Source organism: Myotis yumanensis, unplaced genomic scaffold (genome assembly GCF_028538775.1).
Source record: "Myotis yumanensis isolate MYYU_CA2020_CCGP unplaced genomic scaffold, mMyoYum1.0.hap1 SCAF_14, whole genome shotgun sequence".
In the NCBI taxonomy this organism is placed as follows: Eukaryota; Metazoa; Chordata; class Mammalia; order Chiroptera; family Vespertilionidae; genus Myotis; species Myotis yumanensis.
The window spans coordinates 41082599-41106142 of NW_027223765.1; the positions used below are offsets into that span (position 1 = coordinate 41082599).

At 43.1% G+C, this 23544-nt stretch overlaps 2 protein-coding genes across 3 annotated transcripts; both read right to left on the minus strand.

Annotated features, from left to right (window-relative positions):
• Positions 1-215: 215 nt before the first annotated feature.
• On the minus strand, positions 216-14431 carry ACTR8 (actin related protein 8). 2 transcript variants are annotated; one of them, XM_070390778.1, is made up of 13 exons: positions 14260-14431; positions 10870-11040; positions 9508-9618; positions 8770-8874; positions 8321-8494; positions 6665-6758; positions 6320-6452; positions 4687-4840; positions 3863-3958; positions 3291-3431; positions 2148-2412; positions 1311-1474; positions 216-523 (listed from the first exon to the last, which is right to left on the minus strand). In XM_070390778.1, the coding sequence occupies exons 1-13, from the start codon at positions 14380-14382 to the stop codon at positions 380-382; spliced, it is 1875 nt and encodes a 624-aa protein (XP_070246879.1). In that variant the 5' UTR covers positions 14383-14431; the 3' UTR covers positions 216-379. The 2 variants fall into 2 exon arrangements, with proteins under 2 accessions (XP_070246879.1, XP_070246881.1); XM_070390780.1 differs by lacking the exon at positions 10870-11040.
• A 1558-nt stretch (positions 14432-15989) lies between these two features.
• On the minus strand, positions 15990-23143 carry SELENOK (selenoprotein K). Its single transcript, XM_070390782.1, has 5 exons — positions 23042-23143; positions 19768-19858; positions 18086-18169; positions 16685-16774; positions 15990-16437 (listed from the first exon to the last, which is right to left on the minus strand). Exons 1-4 carry the CDS (start codon positions 23058-23060, stop codon positions 16690-16692), a joined length of 279 nt encoding a protein of 92 aa, XP_070246883.1. The 5' UTR covers positions 23061-23143; the 3' UTR covers positions 15990-16437; positions 16685-16689.
• Positions 23144-23544: the final 401 nt, after the last annotated feature.

Consider the following 23544-nt stretch of genomic DNA (forward strand, 5'->3'; position numbering starts at 1 on the left):
CAGGCTCCCAAGTCACACACCCACTCCTCAGGGACGCAGGAGACTGTCTCATGTCACTTAGAAGTCAACTTCAAGGAAGAGCTTCACCACTGGACAACTGCTCAACCACTCACATCACCGTGGAGTTCCTGAGACCCTGAATGGGGCAGGAGACCTTAGCGCATTTATTCTCAAACGTCTTGACTGCAGAAGCAGCTTATAATTTCACACCAAGGTCATGTTTTCAACACACAAGTTAAAATTCATTTATTTTCGACGAAATTGAAGCACTTAGGGCAATAAATTAAAAAAAAATATATACATATGTATATATTCTCTAAGAGTCTTTTATACCAAGAGGCTTGTTTGGGGTCTCCAAGAGTGACTTTTCCTGCCCATTTCACCAGACGAAGGCAGCTCGCTCCCGTAACATGCGGACACCAAAGCGCTGCCATTCTCGCTGGTAGATCCACAGTTCCTGTGTCGTATCCAAACAAGCCAGCACTGCGCCCCCTTTCCATGAAATCAGCCGAGGATCCATGTCCTAGAGTGACAGATAGGTCAGCACAAGCAGACAAGATGTCCACTCAATCATTTATTTGAATTGGGGGGGAGACCCCCCTGCTGAGTCAATACCTGCCAGATTTTAAACCTGCATTAAGGACTCATGAACTATAGGCCTCTTTCTGTTTCAACTGACAAAACTTTTTAGTTTGTATTACTAAAGCTACTATTATTCACTATTATTCCACAAATAGTCAGCTCTGAAGACAGAACATATGTAAGGAAATAACTTACTTTGAAATTGGAGTAGAATAAATATATCCCACAATCACTCCCCCAGGATTAAAATTAAGTGAGAACATTCCCAGGAATTGTCCATGAGATATGATGAAGTATAGGCATAATTTGTTTCTAAATTTCCTAGGTTTATACTTCAAGACAGTTCAAGCCTACATGATTCTTAAAGATCGCCTGGTCTAGGGACCAGTAGCAGATTCTCAGCATGAAAGATAACACGGGAGTTGCTCTGGCTGATGGCATGACACGGGCCAGTCTGCTCCAGGTCCCACTGTCCTACAAAGGCACCCAGTCTTGCTAGCTTTGGACAGCACAGCAGGGACTAAAACCCAGAATCCAGTCCCCTAGCCCAGAGCTCCTTTCTCCACATCTGTGACCTGCTGTAACATTTCCACTTGCCCCAAACCCTCAAGAACTCCCAGACATATGACCATAACTTCCAGGATTTTATCTGTCCGCATACAATAGAATTAGAAATAATCAATGCTGGTTTCATTTACACAGTCCAACTTGTACCATGAACAACATACCTTGGGCCTTGTGATAACTTCCACATTTTCAATAATTCGCCTGAATGAAGGTGGCATTTTGTTGAGAATTCTGTGCTGCAGAAATTCTTGTGCTTTATGAAACATCAAACCACCTCCCACCACCAGGATGGAACTGTACATCTTCTTTTTGGTGTCATCAGATGCTGCAAAGACAGTGATAGCCCTTCCATGCTTTTTCTCCACACCCACCCCACCCTAGGAATATCCACAACCACCTCTTGCTTAGTTAGATAATGCAAGAGCCTGCTCAAGGATCTCTCTCCAACCCAACAATGCAGCCAGAGGAACCTTACAAAACACAAAATGAGCATATTGCTGCCCACACCCTGGTACTTGCAGAAAGATCCAAATCTCTGAGGAGGCCTAAAAAGTCCCATGTAGCGTGCACTCTCTTCTCTAGCCTCCTCCTCACACCATGTCCCAGCCACACTGGCCCTCACACAGGCTTCTTCCTCTGGCTAACCTCCACTCACCGCCCAGATCTCTCTCAAGTGGTTTTTTCCTTGACTCCCCCTCCACACTTCCCCTATGGAGTAAAACACTCTTATTAAATCCCTCATTCAGAAGCTCTCAGTCAGTACTACTTAGTTCAATTCTGTTGCACCTGCCAGTTATAATTTCACATTTGTGTGATAATTTGCCTTATTTTGGTCTCCTCCAACAAGGCCAGGGACCAATTCCCAACACCCAATAATGTAAGCACAAGGTAGGTATTCGGTTATTTTGAATGAGTAACGCTATGCTACACTGCACAACCACCCCTAGCTTCAGCCAGTTCATGTAATGGCTACCTCCCGGCCTCCCGAATGTGCTTACAACAGCAGTCTATGCTATGAAGGATGGCTTTATCCAGGCCTAGGGCTTTCCCTTCAAACAGCGAGATGGCAGTCTTCCTGGACATCAGCGCAGTGAGGGCCTCCTCAGAGTCATTGCCAGCCATCAGACAGTCTCCCTGGGAGGACCCCAAATCCACCTCCTGGGAATGGAGTCTTTCTGGAAGATCCGAGGACTGCCCACGAAGATCCCCTTCAAATCCAATGGGCTTGGATGCAGACTTGCGGTCAGCAGTAGCTTTTGCAGACTTTAAATAAAAAGGACAATCAAGTAGATGGTATGACTAAGAACACTGTCGATGTTTTCCAACTAGACCCCCTCCCCCTGCTGCTCCCTCACTATGCACTACTATACACGAGGGCCTGCTGCTGTGGTTCAGACAGGAGATACACCAGAGTATACAACCACCCACCTGAGTGAGAGTGATGACAGAAGAAAATGCACTATGACAATTCTAAAGCAGTCTCTGGCAGGGAGGGCGATCTCAGCACCTTACTATTACAGGCTGGATTTTAAAATTGAGATGTCAGTGCAGATTAACTTTTCTCCTTGAACTGAGTTTTTAAGTGGAGTATTTCCGTGGAATTCTTGGGCCAGTGACTGTTATGAAATCCTCATTTTCAGACCTTTTCTAACCACCTCGTGCTCACCTTTGGGGCAGGAATGAGGACTAGAAAATACGGCCCTCTTCTCTTCACCATGAGCTGCCGTTTCATTAGCAGGTAACAGCTCTAATTTGTGCCCCTGCATCAGCCATCCTATTACTAGCATTGGCTCTGAACAAAGGAATCCAACTCTTTGCTTATGCCACACAACCCTCATACCTTATAATTAAATAGAGGTGAGATTTTACTGAAAATATTTATTACGGTTAAATATTCAAAAGTCACTCCATTAAATTTACTTTTAAATGTGCGGATTGGTATTCTGAAAAATGGATGAATGCTTGCTGAACCAAAAAAGATCTGCCACCCAGAATTTAAATTTAGACTTCATTTCATCTACAGTTCTAAAAGAGGATCAGCTTTATCACTCTGTCAGATGGCAGTGACTGCACTGATCCATCAATCACAGGCCAACTTCTGCAGGGACAAAACCTCTCCTCTCACGCCAGAACCTGCGGACCTGCTCTTGCTTGCTCTGTGTGGCCAGCAGGTAGTGCTCATCATGCGGGTCCTCGGGGTCACCCTGCGACCTGTGCTGCAGAGTCGTCATTTTTTGTCCAACGATTCCAAAGGTTGCTGGATAAAACAAAGCCATTGGAGCCTGTGTGTGGAAGGAAAAGAATAATCAACTGAGATACTAACTCCTGAAAAAACTGACCCACTAAATTTTGTTCTTCCAAAAAAATAAAACTGGCAGATTAGATCCTAGAAGTTAGATTGTGCAGTGTCCTTTTTTGGGAAAAGCATTATTTCTTCAGTGCAGACAGGCAGAAAACTCACTTATCATGCAAACTGAATGGGTGACATGACACCACAGAATCTCAAAGCAAATGTTACCTAGAAGAATGGAATCTCTCTCTAAATGACTTAATCACGTAGTGACTAATTAAAAAGATGGTTCTCAGATCTGCTCTAATTTGATTTAGTGAATAATCTACACAAGTTCACATTCTGCCCTCATGAGGTTTTCAGCAAGTGACCGAGCCTGGCTGGCTTTCTTTCTAGCCGTGAAAATATATACCCACACGTTACCTGGAGCTTTTCATCTCCTAAGCGAAACTGGTAAAGCAGGGCAGGCGAATCTGGATGTCGAATCTGAAACTCATGGTCCTGAAGCCCAGAGATGTCCTGATTCCAGGAAAAGATGCTGTCAGTGAATCAGTAAAAGTGCATGTAAACTCCTCTAATTGCAATGGAGCCTCCCTATCATGTTAACCTCACCTATAAAAGGGCTGCCCTACAACTTTCTACCACACCCACTGGAACTTCATAAGAGTTAATGGTGACTTGCTTTCCTTTTAACATTTGTGAAATTGACACAAATGTTAAATGTTTTGTTTTCTTCATTATCGATAAAACACTAATATAATGATCCAAATCAATCAAAAAACGCTCTCAATAACTGAGGAATGTTACCTAGATTTATATTTCTCAAAAATTTTTACCACAATTATATTACTTGAAAAGGGGAAAAAAATCTAAGAGTATAAAAAGGTAGTGAGCCATATACAGCAATGATAAAATGTTGACTGTTCACAATACCAAGAAAGTGCTTCAAAAGGTACCATTTTACTAAGTGTCTGTACCTACATATTACCTGCTACTATTCTTCACACCTAAAGATTCATCCTTCATCAGAATGACCACAGAATCTATAGAGAGGTATCTGCTAAACTCTTAAAAAAAACAAGCAGTCTCCAGAGCCTGAGACACAGCTATACAGCTCTGACCCCACCAAAAAATTCACTCCTATAGGCTTCAGCTCCAAGTTTTTATCAGCTTAAGTTGAAAGGGTGGCATGATATTGTTACGCTTTTCCTGAAAGCAAAAATAATCAATTTTGATTTTGCTCCCACCTGATCTAAATGACAGAAAGTTTCCTTTAGGTGCTGCAGAAGAAGGCAATCCATTTTATTTGTTAACTGGCATTCTCTATAAGGGAATCCAGCTCGCTGCATCAGCCAGTAAAAACATCTTGATACGTCAGACCCTCCATATGCCAGACAGAGTCTAGAATTAAGAGAAAGGGCAGATGGGTAATCTCTCAGTTCAGAAGGTGCAAAGGATTCAAGAACTCCATTAGGCACAGTAAAATAGCAAGTTTTAAGAAATGTCTGTTGTAGGAATAAATTAAAGAAAGAACAGCCCTAGCTGGTTTGGCTGAGTGGATAAAGCGTCAGCCTGCAGAATGAAGGGTCCCAGGTTCAATTCTGGTCAAGGGCACATGCCCAGGTTGCAGGCTCGATCCTCAGTAGGCAGGTGCAGGAGGCAGCCAGTCAATAATTCTCTTTCATCATTGATGTTTCTCTCTCTCCCTCTCCCTTCTTCTCTGAAATAAAAAAATATATATTTTAAAAAAAGAATGAAAGAACAGATAAATGGATGGGAGGGAAAAAGGGAACTCTGGAATAAACTAGTGGTACAGCACCTAGAAGCAGTCATGCTATTTGCAAAAACTACCTAAGAAATAGAAAACACTATTAAGTACAGCTCATTTCCAACATTCACCGTTTGACAGTTGTTTGCCTATGTATATTCCCCAGCAAATAAAGGTGACAAACACCGTAAGACAAAGTTATGGGAGAAATCTGCGAGGATAATATCCACTAACTGAACGTGTCTACAATTTGGAGAGACCATTGCTACATTATTTTAGTGGTTAGAGACCTGAAATCCAGTGTTTTCTTAATACCTTAAAAAACACTGGCATTAGACAATACAAACAATGGATGAGCCAAACTAAGTCATACTGGGCTTTAGAATGCTTTGTAACTTGAGGTGGGAGGCAACAGATTAACCTTTCTCATGAGCATCTTGAGACCTCTTCTGTATTTATTTCTATACTTTGAGATTCAAACTACCTAACGTAAGGGACAAGAATTCATGCTTCCTGGAGAAGCCATCCTGGGAGCACACAATGCTGCAAGGAGCCCACATGAGCACTACCAGAGTGTGCTTGCTTACCTGTGCGGGGCTTGTCTCAGGAAGGATAAGCAGCAAACCTGCTAGTTATTTTATTGACTCTCATATCAGTGATGACACATGAAGGGAACTAACCACCATAAAGTTACTTACTGAACACCATTTATGGCAAGAAAAGCAAATACTCAAAATGCTAGATAGCTAGAGAACTCAAGCCTGAAAACCTATTTTCTCTTACACGACTTGCCTAAATTGATGTCTCTAGGCCAGACCACAGCAAAAGACACAGAGGTAGCCTATACGCTTCCTCTGTGGGACATCACAGCACACGCTAGAACTTTCAGGAGCTGCTGGTGTGAACTTACACTAGAGAGTCCCAAAGTAAAGGGTAAAATCAGCTGTGTATAGTCTTGCTGGAACTTGCACTTCCTCAATATTGCTGGTTTCCTATGCAAAATCGGAATATATAATTCCTTAAAAATAATTTCTTTCTGACTTGTGGTGCTTTATAGCTGAACAGACTGTGAGAGGAGAAGGATGGGGAATGACACCTTCCACGTCCCTTACCGAGTATTCCGATGAGAGACCCCATCCTCCACACAGCATACACTTGTCTTCTGATCCCCAACATCTACAATACACGTGCTGCTTAAACCACTTCCAAAAGTGGCACACACAGACTCCTGATGGACCACAATCCCTAAAACAAAAGCAGAGGAGCAATGAGCTGGGGAGCAGCAATGCTCCTAAAACAAATCATCAACTAAAGTCTAGGAACTTCTGGGCAAATATTCAAGCATTGCTGAATCTCTCAAATAAGTGCTTCAATAAAGCAGTAAATTGGATTAACTTTGTCAGTGAAAAAGAAAAAGATTCTCATTTCATTAGGCTTCACTGGAGTATCAGACATACCTGAGAAACCCATCTTCATCAGGATCATATTCACTAATTCTTTCACATGCTGCTTATTATAAATATCAGGAATTAACAAGATACACCTATAATACTAAGAAGAACAAAGAAAAAAATATTAAATGGTTAACATTACAGTCAGGTCAAATACATTTCACCATACTTGTCTTCAGAGAGGATTCTCTCTAAAGCAGTAGCAGTAATGGTTAGAGGCCCAGAATAAAAGCTCAAAACTTATCTTTTGGGTTTCATGAAAAAAAGAGATAATGATTTTTTTCTTTTTCTTTGAATTATTTAACTACTAGAGGCCCGGTGCATGAAATTTGTGCACTCGGCAGGTCCCTCAGCCCGGCCTGTGCCCTCTCTGGGGGTTTAAGCCGGCAGTCGGACAACCTTAGCGCTGCTGCGGAGGCGGAAGAGACTCCCGCCACCACCACTGCACTCGCCAGCCATGAGCCCGGCTTCTGGCCGAGCGGCACTCCCCCTGTGGGATCACACTGTCCACCAGGGGTCAGCTCCTGCCTTGAGTGTCTGGCCCCTAGTGGTCTGTGCATGTCATATAGACTGGTTGTTCCGCCGTCGGGCCGAAACCGGCTCTCCGACATCCCCCAAGGGGTCCCAGATTGAGAGAGGGTGCAGGCCTGGCACGATTGGGGCCAGGGAGGGACACAGGAGGTTGGCCAGCCAGGGACAGACCGCAAGAGGGCTCCAGAGCGTGTCTGGCCCGTCTTGCTCAGTCCTGATTGGCCAGACCCCAGCAGGAATCTAACCTACCGGTCGGAGTACCTGCCCCCTGGTGGTCAGTGCACGTCTTAGCGAGCAGTTGAGCGGCCTTAGCATATCATTAGCATATTGCTCTTTGATTGGTTGAATGGATGACCAGACACTTAGCATATTAGGCTTTTATTATAGAGGATTGTGAAATAAAAAATAAGGTAACTCATGTGTCTGAAAAAGGTCCAGAGAGAAGGCATAAACATGAGCAAGCTTGCTGCCTGCAGAGCAGGAGAGACAGACATCAAAGAAACAAACAGAACACAAAAAAGAGGAAGATTTAAGGGAGAGTAGATTCAGTGTAGAAAAGAAATCTTCACCTGAAAGCCAAGAATGCTTTTAGGACACTATATTACAAATAACTCAATAATGGATACTTTAATTGACCAAGAATCTTTTTTTTTTTTTTTTTTTAACATTTTTTTAGAGAGGAAAAAGGGAGAGGGATAGAGAGATAATAACATTGATGAGAGAGGAACATCATCGATAGGCTGCCTCCTGCATACACCCCTACTAGGGATTGAGCCTGCAACCCAGGCATGTGCCCTAACTGGAAATCAAACCAGTAACCTCTTGGTTCCTTGGTCAACACCCAACTGCTGAGCCCTATGGGCCGAACATTTTAAAAAATATATTTTTATTGATTTCAGAGAGGAAGGGAGAGGAAAAGAGAGACAGAAACTTCAATGATGAGAGAGAATCACTGATTGGCTGCCTTCTGCCCCTACTGGGGATCAAGCCCATGCAACCCAGGCATGTGCCCTAATGGGGAATTGAACAGTGACTTCCTGGTTCATAGGTCGATGCTTAACCACTAAGCCACATGGGTCGGGCAACCAAGAATCTTAAAGACAATCTAAGTAATTGGGAATCTGAGCTCACCTTTAAATCTTTCAATGGAATTTCCAAGTATTTTTGTATTGCATGAGACCATATTACTTCAATATCTGCCAGAACAGCTGTAAGGGAGCCCCCAGGTCCCGGGTGAATATTTAACTGACCTCTTCTAATAGGCCAGTGGATATTGTAACAGTCCAGTGGATTAACATACAAGGCCTAGAAGACAGGGAGATGAACACATTAAAACTCTTCTCTCAGGGTTTTCTGGATTCACGTTCAAAATTCTAAGGCTAGAAATCATCATTAACGCTTGCTGAATGTTCTAAGTGTTGAGGGTGGAATATCTATTACTTCAAGAGCCAATGTGGCTATCTGGTCCTCAAAGTAGGATTACGGAATGCCAGGGAACTAGAACTGGATGGGAAAGTAAATGAATTTCAGCAGTAAGACGAGGTTTTCTTCTTCCATTTCACAGTAAAGAAGTTTCCTACCTCTTCGCCGACCAAAAACTCAGGGTGATGAGATGTGTTTGTCCATTTATTTCCAGAACAGTGATCTAAAATTGCAGGTCGCATCTGCTTGTTGTAGGAGCGTGCCTGAAATGAAATTGCATCATTGATTCTCTGAATTTAGATACGGGAAAAAAAGGGTGTGTAGTTGAGTCCTCTTTTCTCCTCTCCCTCAGGGACCACATATAGTGGCAAATTTTAATCCCAAACCCAAGATATTTGGGGGAATATTGACTGGTAACAAAAGGATTCTCTTGCCCTTCTCCACAATCTAGATTTTCCCTGTGATTTTTGACACCTAGGCTGTGAATCACAGCCAGTCCAAAATTAATACTGCACTCTACCTAAAGTTGAATACAAATTTACATATCATACTGACTCATAGCCATTCCTAATTGTATTGGTTTACTGCATTAAAATAACTATTACGGTAAGAATACAGCTTCCCACCAAGGTCTTGGAATTACACACTTAAGACTCTCAGGTATACTGTAAATTTTATCAACTTGTGACAGGAAATACCACCTTATAAATCATTTGGCTTGCCTAAGCATTTGTGACACTGATTCAGGTATTCCATAGGTGATTAGGAATGGTTTTTCCTCCTTTTTAAAGGAAATCCCTTATTGCATTTGCATAATGAAATAGGTAGAGCACATGAACGGCATTATGCTATAATAGCTGTGCTAAAAGAATAAACCTGAAGAGTTGAAACTGAACCTGTTCAGGGGACACAGGAATCCGCCTTGTACCATTTGACATCTTTTTAGACCATATCGCTTGATCCACCATTTTAAGACCATTTTGTCTTTGTTCGTTACTTTCAGGTTTCTGGGGAAAAAAAGAAGGAAAGATGAGTGGTACGAAGGACTTAGTGAAAAGGGAAGGCAAACTAGCAAACTACTAATTTAATGCAACAATGGGAAATGCTCCCTCATCAACAAGTAGCTTCCCTAATCTGTCATATGTATTTAATCTTCGGAATTTAAAGTAATCTTTGTATTATTTATAAATAAAAAATGCCATAAAAGAACCCTTATTATAAACCAACTATTAGCAAAAATCTATAACTTTGAGTAACTTTGGGTTGATAAAAAAATTTCATAATACTAATGAGAGCACAGCTATTTTTACATTTACAAAGTATTTCAGACTCATATAATTATATCATTTTCATGTTTAGAATTTGTAACAATGTTACACTTCATGTGTTATTTTGCTTAATCAACAAGTGTTCAAATTACAGTGATACTGCAAAGAATATATTCACACCTTTTTTGTAGAAAATATTATTTTCTTTCAATTTTTTTTCTCTAAAGTCGAATCACTCAATGATATGTGATTTTTAGATTCTTATATCATTAAGTTATATGGACTTACGTAAAGTCTGCTAGTTATGCTAAAAAATGGAACCCTGGGGGGGGGGGGGGGGGGATAAAGACACATTTGTAATACCTTAATCAATAAAAAGTTTAAAAAAAAAAATGGAACCCTAAAGCTTATTATCAAAATTACAGAAACCGAAAGTTCCTAAAACTACCCTTGATTTAAAACTTAAAAGTGGATTACAATGTAATATACACATTTAATACCTATCACAAACTTTTTCTGATAATTACCATTTGTAAAATAGAATAAAGTAAATGTTTACTATGAGGGAATACTTTTTGCCTTTAAATTATGATTTGACCTAAGATTGTAGTAAGTAATTTGTGTAGCAATTCAATTTGCCTATGAATTGAAACATGAATTTAAACTCCTCTAAATATCTGGAAGAAAAAATATCTGAATACATCATTTTAAGTAAGTGATAAGTCTGTATCTTCCATTAAAAATCACTCTCCTCCATATCCAATTCATCCCAATGGGTTAAAAAAATTGAATTATCATATTTACTTCTTTACAATTTAACATTGCTAGCTCAGATGAAAAATGATATTTGTAACCCTGAATGATGCTATTCTTTAAAAACATAAAGCTATGAAGGTGTTTATTCAAGATTACTGCATATACTTGAATGTCTAAGGCTTCCCAAGGAAGCATCCTTGGGCTTTCTCTCCAGGTCCTCCATTTCTAACTTACATTTAGTCCTTCCCTTAGGAGCCAGTTGTCTTTGTACAGTGGCTGCCCTGGTTGCTTGTGTCTTCGTGCAATGACATGAGGAATGCTGATAGGAAGTGTGTCTGTGGCTCGACCAATCCTTAAGGTTGTTGAACCCGGATGTATGACAACAATGAAGTTGCTCTGGATTTGCTGTAAACATAACACATAGGAGCGTGACCTTCGTTAAGTAATACACAGGTAACAAGTTAAATAATGTATAGGTAACAGGATAGTCTAAAAAGTTAGTTTCCTGTGATGGGCATCAGACTCAAAGGTATCAAAGTAATTTAGGACAGGGAGTTCTTTGAGAAGCATCCAATTATTGCTCTACCTGAATACAAACTCATTTTATAGTTTGTGTTCCCAGGATCTAATTCAAAGTACATAGCCCAACAAATATTTGCTTAAATGAATAGAACCATGATTATCCAGTGCAAATTAACCTATTGGGCATTTCTGCACCAGGCACTGTGGGTACAATGGTGACCATAACAAAGTCCCCCAAATCAGAGAACTTTCCATGTACTATACTAGGGAAGATAGTTAAACAAGGAATAAGAGTAGGAATACTCTGATTAGTGAAATGCAGGGTTTCCTACATCTGAATCACCTAAAAATGCTTGTAAAAAAAGACTGACTCCAAGCTTTCACTACAAATTTTGCAAATCAGAATCTCCAGGGAGAGCCTAGGAATCTGCAATTAAAGCTCCTGAAGTGATCAGTATGACCACTCACGTTTAAACTATTGGCTGGCCGAGACCGGTTTGGCTCAGTGGATAGAGCGTCAGCCTGCGGACTGAAGGGTCCCGGGTTCGATTCCGGTCAAGGGCATGTACCTGGGTTGCGGGCGCATCCCCAGTAGGAGATGTGCAGGAGGCAGCTGATCGATGTTTCTCATCGATGTTTCTAGCTCTCTATCTCTCTCCCTTCCTCTCTGTAAAAAATCAATAAAATATATATAAAAAAAAAAATCAAGAAATCCCTTTAAAAAAAAACAAAACTATTGGCTGAACAGGTGAGGGAGAAATTAATGTAAGGGTAGAATTACTCTTTTGTAATACTGGAAAGTTTTACACATCAACTACTTCTTAGTGTGTGCATAAACTGTGCTTTGGTTACTGTTTTTGAAAAAACTTACCCTTGTCGATTCTGTGCTATTTACCTACTCTGGCAAGAGTCTGGGGTTGCAAAGCCAGAGTTCACACTTCTCATAAGTCAGAAAACTTTACTGCATTTTACAATCAATTCTTGGGAGATGACGAACAAGGACTGACAACGTGGTATGAATCAGGACAGTGGACGACTGTAACTTTACTTTGAGATAACTGTTTTAGACCCGAAATTCCAAGGGGGCAGAATATCATCTGCATCTCTTGGGGAAACTTTACCATGCAAACCTGTTGAGGGGGACTCAGTTTCAGCAGCACATGGGTGAAGGAAAAAGGGACTCTGACAATCCTTGAAAACAGGATCCCTCTGTTAAGAACCACCACCCAGCCTGACTCCTTAGCTAGCACCTACTCTACCCTGCCCTTGAAGCAACAGTTGTATGTTCTTGGTATGTTTCCATTTAAAACATTTCTGTACCTTGACAATAAAGTCCAGACCTCCCTGATCAAGACACTGCCTCCTTCTCTAGCCTTACTCTAGTCTAGAACCACTTCTTGTTGGTCAGTATATCCCACGTATCATTTCATGGATATTGTTCAAGATGAGATAGACTTAAAAACACAGGTGCCACAGAGGACATGGAAAAACCAAAGGGTGTGCCCAGCCGGTTTGGTTCAGTGAAGAGAGCGTCTGCCTATGGACTGAAGGGTCCTGGGTTGCAGGCTCAATCCCCAGCAGGAGGCAGCTGATTAATGAATCTCTCATCATTGATGTTTCTCTCTCTCCCCCTCTCCCTTCCTCTGAAATCAATAAATATATGTACTTAAAAAACAAACAGACAGAGGGTGTTATACAGCTGACTGAAGATCAGGAAATGTTGCTACAGTGGTTAAGGACCCAGGCTCTGGATTCAAAGACCTGGCTTCCAATTCAGACCGTGCCGCTTCTTTGGTCTGCACGAAGTTTCTACCTCACAGAGTAACTGTGAAGACTAAATGAGTTAGTGATCACAACGCTCAGTGTGGCTAGCTCCTCCGAGGTTCTCCACTGCCTTCAGAAGTAGCCGCCATACCTGTGGCTTGTATGACCCTCGTGATATAGCCCCTGCTAATATCTCCATTCTCAAGTCTCGCTCCCTTTTCTCCCTAAGTTCCAGACATCCGCATTTCCAACGCTTCATATCCTCTCAGCTCAGGTCTCTTCCAGGCTATCCCCTTCCTCCCTGAGATTTCCACCCCCCACCCCCACCCAGCTAATTCTGATCCTCCTTTAGATCTTGATCCAGATGTCACCTCCTTTGAAGAAACCATTGACCATCAGGGCTGGAGGAGGTACCTGCTGTGTGCCCAACACTTCCTCATGGTCCTCGGCACCAGCCCACCTCATACCATGCTCAGATCCCGCCCCTCCCGTGACCCCAACAGTCAGCGCCTTCAGCCGCCCCCTCAGAGGGGGAGAATCCTGGAAGGTGGGCACCAGCAGGCCCTTACAGACCCTGTGGTCAGCCTCTCAGCTTAAGTGGGAAGACTGAGCCCTGACAACAGTAACCGCCACCCTGAGGGCTGACCAGGGGCGGCCGAGCCTGAGCCTCGTGCTTACAGCTGCCTGCCCAGCGGGGCATTATCCTTCCCAGGAAGGAGCCTGCCTTGGGGTCCAACAGGAAGTTCTGAGCACGGACACGCCTCTTGACTTCTGCTGTGAACTTAAATGACCTTTGCCCATTTTCCTATGGGAATGCGGGTGTTTTCTTCACTGATTACTAGTAATATGATAGATGGATAGATATATACATGTACATACATATGTATATATACATATAAAGGTCCTTTGCTTGCCATGTACTGCAAATTTTCCTCTGGTATAACTTAATCTTGCTTTTCATACACACGCACCTAATGTCTGCCCTTTCGTTGCTTTTAAGCTCGAAATGACCTCCACTACCTGAGACTTCTTTAACAAGGAAAAAGCCCAAACTTCCCCAGTGCCCGCAGGCTCTCCCTGTCGCCAGGCCCGACGCTAAACAACACGTGCGACCACTGGACCTCACAGGACTCGGGGGCAGGTGACGGCCTGCCCCGCTTCAGGGCCGGGAGGCTGCGCTCGCCCAGCGGCTGGTGCGGGCGGACGGTGGGGACTCAGCGCACAACGACCCGGAGGGAACCAGAGGCCCTGGGGCCCGAAGCTTCCGTCGGCCGCCAGCTCCGCAGTGGGTCCCAGGCAGGGTACCCGCCCTCCAGAGCCCCGCCCTCGGCGCCTCACCTCCTGCAGCGACTCCGGCACCTGCGCGGGCACGATGGGCCGCTTCACCCCGCGCTGCTCCTTTTCCTTCTCCCCGCCTTTCTCCTTCCCGTTTTCTGCGTCCCCCTTCTCCGCCTGGGTCATCGCGGCAGCTGCCCCACGAGCTTCTAGCTCCGGCGCCGTGCCGCATCAGCCGGAACTGAAGGCCCCCGCGCAGGCGCAGTCCCCGGCCCGTTGCCCACAGTCAAGATGGCCGCAGGGGCGTCGTCGGAGAATCCCCGGAAACGGAAGAGCGGAGCCGCCCGCTAGGGGACGAGTTTGAGCGTGTGGGCGGATTAAGTAAACAGATGGTGATGGGATTGGTCCTGGCATACCCTGCCAGCAATATCCCCTGCTGTGTTGTTTTGAGTGCTTACCATGGACCAGCCATACTGGCATCTCATTTCGTCCTCACACCCATCTCTCCTGGCAAAAGGATTCCCAGACACCAGCCATGGGTTCTCATATTTCACAGGCCCTGCTCAGTCAACCCAGATGTTAGGGTTCTCTGTAGCTGGCCCTCCTCTCTACACACTTCTTGGATGACTGTGCCGCGCCAGCATGGCCAAGGATGAACCCGAGTGGGGGCGGGGGTGGGGGGGGAGAAGGATTAAGAAAAGACAGACAAGAGAATGAAAGCTGGGTCTCGTGGGACGCTGCTCCTCTGATGGATAGCGCCAGCACCCACAAGCTGTGTATTTTATAGCAGATGCCAGGAGGCAAAGTAAGGGCGTGATCAAGATGTTTAGCAACATTCTCATGGGTTTCAGTCCTACTCAACTACATGCACCTGGACTATATCACTCAGGCACGTGGGGCCACGTGTTGGGACCATAGGTTCAAGTTTACCACTATAGCTGTTGGCTATAATTGTGCTGAGGGCTCTGCCCTCCAAGCTGGGACTTGCACGTGGCAATGAGAGGACTGTGCCCTCTCCTCAGTCCAAGGCTTGAACCTGTCCAAAACACTGTAGTTGCGCCCCATAGATGACTTTATCCAGTTTCATGGTTTTAAATATGAAGACAACTCCCAAATATATGTTTGCAGTGTGGACCTTTCTGAGATCCATTGATTATTTGGTATTGCCAGTTGGATGTGGACAAGGCATTTATGTCCAAAATGGAACTCATCAATTCCCAACACCCCCCCAAAACCTACTCCCACTTTTACCATTTCTGTAAAAGTCACTTTGATATCATCCCCATTTCATGGCAAATAGGGTTGAATAAATACTTATAAATGGATATAAAAATACTTTTATCTCAACACTTCGGTTGCAAAGTCTGTGAAACATTGGAAGTAGAATTATCTGTATTATTCATTCTTCCAATAAATATTTCAGTGCCTATTACATGTCACTGTTCAAAGTACTGGTTACATGTCACTGTTCAAAGTATTGGGGTAAAGACAAAATCTCTAACCTCATAGAGCTTCCATTTTGGTGAAAGAATGTGAGTTACCAGCATTCAAGATGAGGTTAAAGACAAAACAACTCTTTAGAATTCAAATTTGTCTAGATAGCATTGAAGTCTGTATATTTAAGGACCACTTAGTCTTCATTTTGTATCTTCATTTTGTAGCTCAGTTTTGTTGGTTATGGCTTTATAAATACTCCGATAATTATATACAGCAGCAAATCGAACACCTTGTATTAAAGACTTACGGGACAAATGTTTCTAGATAAAAATTCAAAATCATAGATGTATGCATACTACTGAAATAAATACAGTGTGATTTATTTATATATGAGAACAAATTAACAATGAACATTTTCAGAAGTTGAAAAAGGACACCAACAGTACTAAATACATAGCCTTTTAATTTTCTTCTAATTTGGAGTTTTAATTATATAAAGATGAGTAGTCAATTATGTAACCTAAAAATATTTACTTATTAAACTATATTAACACTTTCAATAAACTATACAAAAAGATAATGAGACAAACATGTGCATTTATAGAATTGCATGTCAGTCATGCCAGATCCCTGTGAGGGAATTCCCAACACGACCTCATTCGTCTGTGAGGACACAGAGTAATTCTTGTTTAGACATACACATTCATTTACTTGTCCAGACTGGTCAGCCCTCCACTGCTTGATGGTTTCCTTCTGCTATGAATGTGCATGTCCAGTTGTCTGCTTCTTAGAGCAGACATTTACCTAAAAGAAAGCGTTACAATAATTAGTTGCTAGTTATTCATTCAGATCTGTCTGAAAAATCCAACAATCATTACATGTTATAAACCTGTTTCAGAAGATATTTTGATAATAAAAGGATTTTTCAAGGATTAGGATAGAAATATTTTTCCAAATAATGTGTTAGGCAGCTTCTATTTTCTTAAAGGCCTTCCTAAGGAAGCATTTACAAAATAAAATCCCTGTAGAAAAATTTCAAATTTTAAGTTACCTTCCTCATCCACCACCAGCCATTGGAGGAGGACTGGGGCCACGCAGATGATTAATTCGACCCATTCTTCTGGGAGGGTTTCCTGGGGGCCTAATAAAAGAAAAAGTTAATTTATACTTTTTAGTAGACATCTTAAATGGGTTCCTTTTAAACACTCAAATAGACCCTTTTATTTAAAATACCATTTAGGTCAAAAATTCAAACTTTGACAGGGGCCAGACATATAAAGCACATGAGGAAAGTGAGTCAGGCAAGGACTATGATGAACTGAGCAGCACTTCCAGTTCCAGTTGATTTTTGCCACATGGAAACACAAACCTAACCCCTGCTGCTTGATCTTCTGAGTTTTTCATTAGCAGCTGGAAATCTAGATTCTAAAGTGAAATCTCTAGATTTCAATGTTGGCTCTCAGTTTTTATCCTCTAATTTAGGTATTTCCCATCGGATATATGATGTACATTTTAGCTTTGCCAGGTTGACTATATTATCAAATCAGAGGCAACTTGACTTATTTATAGTAATGCATTAATTTTGTGAAACAGAATTTAAACCTTTAATTTCCATTAAGCCTTTCTATCAATCAAATCAACCTTATCTAATCTGATTAAAATATACAAAAGGGTAAAAACACCTATTATCAATTTAAAAAGCTATATCCTCTTTTGAGGCAGCATGAAACCTGGAGAGTATTATGCTAAGGGAAATAAGCCAGTTAGAGAAAGACAAGTATCACATGATCTCACTTATATGTGGAATCTAATAAACAAAATAAATTGACAAACAAAAATGATCCAGAAACATGGAAGCATGGAACAGACTGATGAATCTCAGAGGGAAAGGGGGGAAGGGTGGCAGGAAGAGATTAACCAAAGAACTTATATGAGTGCATGCATAATCCATGGACAGACAATAGTGCAGTGAAGGCAAGGGAGGGGGGGTGAAGGGGATCAATGAGGGAAGAAAAGTGGGACATCTGTAAAACTTTCAACAATAAAGATAAATTTTTAAAAAAATCAATGAGCCAAAACCGGTTTGGCTCAGTGGATAGAGCGTCGGCCTGCGGACTGAAAGGTCCCGGGTTCGATTCCGGTCAGGGGCATGTACCTGGGTTGCGGACACATCCCCAGTGGCAGATGTGCAGGAGGCAGCTGATCGATGTTTCTCTCTCATCGATGTTTCTAACTCTCTATCCCTCTCCCTTCCTCTCTGCAAGAAATCAATAAAATATATTAAAAAAAAAAAAAATCAATGACTAAAAAAATAAATAAAATAAAATGAAGTGGGGGTTAAACTACCATGATCTTGAAAGTTTATTCATTTTCCCCCATTTTTCCCTTAGAGTTAAAGGTCTAAGAGATAAATATTATAGATATAAAAATAAATACAAATAAAAAGCTGTACCCTCTTCCATCATCGTATCTGGAATCAGATGAGTTTCCGTAGCCTCTTCCCTTTTTCACATCTTGCTGAAGCAGAGTTTTGAAACTGAAACAAGGGGCAGAAAACAACAGAAGAGCCACTTTCAGCATTATAAAATGTAGTTCATGATTTCGACTATCATCTCTGGGTAGACAGTTAGCTCCAAGCCCACATTTTGAAAAGCCATCGTGACACCAACATCTAACACGAGCACTTGTCTAAACAGTGTGCGCTATGTTCTGTGCCAAAGCCGCCCTTCCTATCTTCTTATTTGCTGATAACTCTCCCGGACAGTCATCCCAACTTCTTCCTCTACATCAGCTGTCACGGCTCAGTCTGGTTTTACAGTACTGCACATTCATTGCTCTTGCATTTCCCCCACCGACAGCCTACCTTCCATTACCTTGGACAGGGAGGGCTAAGGGTGGTATGCCAGAGGTACAGACCTTCTGGGAATCCATTTAAATAAACTTTTATTTATGAAGGAGGACGAATTTAACTAAGTTAAAAGAGTATTTTAATAAACAATACGGAATAGGTAAAATTTATAAAACTATGAAAAAGTTTTGCTCTGGGTAACTTAAGTTGGAGCTGTCGCTTCCATTTCACCCTTTCTAATTTATGCTACATGCAGCCACCAAATTAATCTTTCTAAACCACAGCAATAATCAAATTAAGTATAAAGATCACAGACTGATATTCAAACTTCTTTGCCACCTTTCCTATGTTTCTTCCACCTGGAATAACTTCCTCTGATGTCCACGTCCCACAATCATGCCCACCATTCCGCCATACAATATAAAGATATTTGCTGATATTAAAGTCAATGAAAGGACTATCTCCCACACCTCTGCATCCCTATAGTTCTCTATCCACGAGACACTCAAATATAAACTTGCATTCAAACTTAGGATATATTCAAACTTAGGATAAGTAAGACTTGTTAATAATTAATGGATAATTTTCATAAAATACACAGCAGGTCAAAGACCAAAAAGTGCATTTAATTAAGAATTGCTCGAAATGATGGTGAAGTTTAAATTTGTCTCTTCTGTATTGATTCTAACCTTTAATTATTAAAAAACAAGAACAATGCCCTAGCCGGTTTTGTTCAGTGGATAGAGCATCAGCCTGCAGACTGAAAGGTCTCAGGTTCGATTCCCATCAAGTGCACACGCTCAGGTTGCGGGCTTGATTCCCAGTAGGGGGCGTGCAGGAGGCAGCCGATCAATAATTCTCTCGCATCATTGATGTTTCTCTCTTTCAATCTCCCTTCCCTCTCTGAAATCAATAAAAATATATTTTAAAAAAACAAATTAAAAAACAAAAAAGCCAATTTTGTATAATGTTGAATAAAATTTGCACGTACACACTAAAGCTGGGACTAGTAGACAGAAAGTGGGATGCTGTCATTAGGTATTAGAATGGGCAGGCCTGGCTCCAGAGCTGCAGGTTGATATGATTACCATCAAGACTAAGGTATAGTGTCAAGCTTACCAACTCAACTAACATATTCATAGTCATAAGATGTCTGGTGGCATTTCCTTTAGTAAGCTATTAATTTAGAAAACATTAAAAACTGCTTCAGGAAAGCTGAGCTTGTTTATGATATGCAACATAATGTACCTAAGTATCAGGGCTATTAAGACTTTTACTATACTTACAACAAAACCACGAACTCAGCTATTCCCCAGAAGAAATCTGTTATCAAAGATAATCTCCATGGGGACTGACTCCTGCTGTCCAACACTTGTCCTACAGACAAGAATAAAGAAACTTTAGTTAGTACTACAAATCCCTGACAAAAGACACATTACATTTAATAAGTTAAGTAACAATCATAGATTCCGTTTTCAACTTGTCCATTGTTCCAAATAGTCAACAAAAAAGAGAGGTCTGTTATACACACCATTCTAAGGAAGGATTCAGAGAAGTAACTCTCTGTGATCTAGGGGCCATTCCTTTACTATGTCAAATGCTTTCCTAAAACTTGTAATTTGGGGGGATGATCAAGTATTCTCTCTCTCTCTCTCTCTCTCTTTAATTGTGGTAAAAATATACACACAAAAATCTACCATTTGAAGTATACAATTCTACAACATCCTTCCTATATAATAAAAGCGTAATATGCAAATAGACTGAATGGTTGAAGACTGGTCCCTATGACACACAGTGACCACCAGGGGGAGCACCGCTCAGCCAGAAGCCAGGCTCACAGCTGGTGAGCCCAGTGATGGTGGCAGGAGCCTCTCCTGCCTCTGCTACAGGTGGGCGGTAAGGAGTGAGGGGTCCTGGACTGCAAGAGGGATGTCCACCTACCGGCTTAGGCCCGATCCCCAGGGGGAACGGGCCCAAGCTGGCAGGCAGACATCCCCCAAGGGGTTCCAGACTGTGAGATGGCACAGGCCGGGCTGAGGGACCCCGCCCATCTCCACCGCCGTGCACAAATCTTGTGCACCAGGCCTCTAGTTAAGTATATTCACTTTGCTGTATAACCATCACCACCCTCCATCTCCAGAACATTTTCATTGTCCCAACTGAATCTCTGTACCCCTTAAACACTAATCTCCATTTTTCCCTTTCCCCAGCCCCTGTAAACTTTCTGTCTCTGTGAATGTGACTACTCTAGGAACCTCATGAGGGCTCACACAATATTTGTACTTTGGTGACCAGCTATTTCACTTAGCATAATATCTTCAAGGCTCACCCATGTTGCAACATGTGTCAAAATTTCCTTTTTTCAAGGCTGACTAATATTTCATTGTCTGTGTGTACTACATTTTGTTGATCCATTCACCTATTGATGGACACTTGGATTGCTATTGTGAAAATGCTGCTATGAACATGGGTGCACAAGTATCTGTTTATTCAAGTATTTTGAGGAAACAAATGGGTAAATGTAAACTCACATCACTTCAATTTTTCTGAAAGTGTTCAAGGTACTCCTTTTCACTTGCAAAGCCTCTTGCCTGCACAAAAAGACTGTTTACACATACTCTTCCAGGTCTTAGATTCAGTTATTTCGATAAAATTTTTAGAAATCAAAGAAATCTGTGTGCTCTAAGTATTGAAGAGAATTTGACTTATTCATTAAAATGACTATTTTTCTGTAAAAAAGCTATTCATTCTAATTATAGACTTCAGCTTTATCTTAAGCAAAAGACGATCTATTTTTCAAACCACTTGAAATGATAAAAGCTCTAACCTGAAAAGTTTAGTACTCTAGAGTTTCAGACTTGCAAATCAAGAGGTCAGAATATTCGGGAAGAGCTGCCTGTCAACTACCTCTCCTCTCCATTTCCCCAAGGGCTTCTCCATGCTTTTTACTTTCCCCCTTGCCTTGACCAGTTTACTGTCAGGTGTGTCTACCACACAGAGCTACTGAGAAAAAAGGGCCATACTTAAAGACACAGCATGGGTGACAGGTTCTGCCTCTTACTGGCTCTGCACCATTGGCTGCTGTGACATTTTCCTTCTCTGAGAAAAAACATTCCAGGGCTAATCGTATAGAATTGTTTGGGAAGAAGTAACCTGACAGTAAGAGAAATGTTTTAACTCTGAAGTGCTGATAAATCCAGTCCTCCTCAGAAAATAGACCTAATTGGAACCCACCAATTCCTCCTGAGTGATTCTAAGGAACCTATTGCAGGCACTTGCATCATTCTTGCGATTTGCACTTTCCCTTGGTTTCTGAAGGCAGAAACCTTCCCTCTGAACATCCTTAGAGGGAAATGAGTTGCTTGAATGCAAACTGGCATTTCCCAACTATACACGTGAAATACAAGGCCTTTGTGTTATTTAAGTGGATCAAATATGACTACCCATGCACAATAACACACCACAAACACAAAGCATCATTCAACAATGCACATATAGAAGCGGCCAGCCTTGATCACAAAGGATAAAACACAAAGTGTGCAAGTGCCCAAACGAAGATGAAGCTGTAATTTTGGCCTGTGTCCATCAACCTACCCGTTTCAAAGAGTTTTAAGTGGGAGAAAGGAGAGAGAGATTTTGAAGAGCAAAGAAATACAAAGTGCACGCACTGACTATCTTAATCATCTCGGAAGATAAACAGATGATTCAATACAGCCAGCACCTAGCTCCCGCCATCCACCAGCTCCTTGCTAAGACTGCACTAGGCGTTTATTGCGCCTGAATCCAACAGGTGGCCCAGTCCGACTGCCTCTCCTCTCCAGGCATTTTCTTTGTGACGTCACGGGATTGAAGTCTCTCTCGGATACTCTAACCCGGGACTAACTAACTTGCTCTCGAGGGATTGGTGCTTCTTCCGGTGCCTCTTGAAATCGGGCAAAAAACGCCACGTATGGCTAGTTCCCCTCTCCCGGGGAAAAGCCCGCCCAGAGCGTCCCTCTGCTTCTCTTGGGTCGGTTACCGAAAGGCAGGCAGTGCGCTCGGTCACGGCAGGACGCGGACGCCAGCCACCTCGGTTCGAATCCGCACTGAGCCATTAGCTACCACTGTCACCCGGACAATGGGATTTACCTGCGCCTCAGTCGCCATCCGTACAGTCGGGAAAGTAAAATACTAGCTCACTAGGGCTGCTGAAAGGACGGGATGAGATGGTAAGCGAACAACGGGAAGACAGTGTCTGAGGCACAGGCGCTACGCAGAGGGCGTTACTGTTGCTATTTCTAGTTAAGGACACAGATGCCTGAGACTCAAGACCCCTTCTGCGACACCCACAATAAAAATACAAATAAAAATAAATCAGAGGCCCGACGAGGGCGCCCGTCCGGCCGGTAGACCCCGGGGACCTCGGCCCTCGCCCACCCGCTCCCCGACGGTCTGCTGACGCGCCGCAGGCCGGTGACTCCGCCTCCCGGTCCGCCCGGCCGGCGGAGCCACGTCCCGAAGAACCGCGGGAGCGCAGGCCGCGGCGAGGGTGGGGGAAACCCCGACCCGACCCCCACTCACCGTTCGCGATGTAGACCATCTTGATCCCTGTTCCCCTCCTCCGGGCGACGGAGCGGCCTTTCAACTCCCGTCCCTCCCTCCACGCCCCGCCCCTGACGTCACAGGCACGCGGTGACGGAAGGGGAGGTGGACGAAGCCCATTGGCTGCAGGGGACACGCCCCCGACTGGCGTTTTTGCCGCGTCATGCCGGCGACTTCCGGTAGAGGGAGCCCGCCGGGAAGGGAGCGGATGTGACGTTAGGGGTTGATTCTGTAGGCGAGGTTCTCCGTCTCCTTTTGCATCCGATCTGGCCGGGCTTCCTTGCAACGCCCAGTATAGAGAAGCTGTTTCCGGCCGTCCGTCCGAGGCCCCGGGGCGGGGAGGCAAGGTTGCGCCCTGCAGGGGGAGAAGCGCTGGCACAGAAGTTCCTGCGCGGATGGGCGGGGGCCGGGCTGTAGGGAGCTTGGTTGTGAAGCCTTTGGAAGCACACACACAGGCACCCACTAGGTGTGTTGATTCCGTC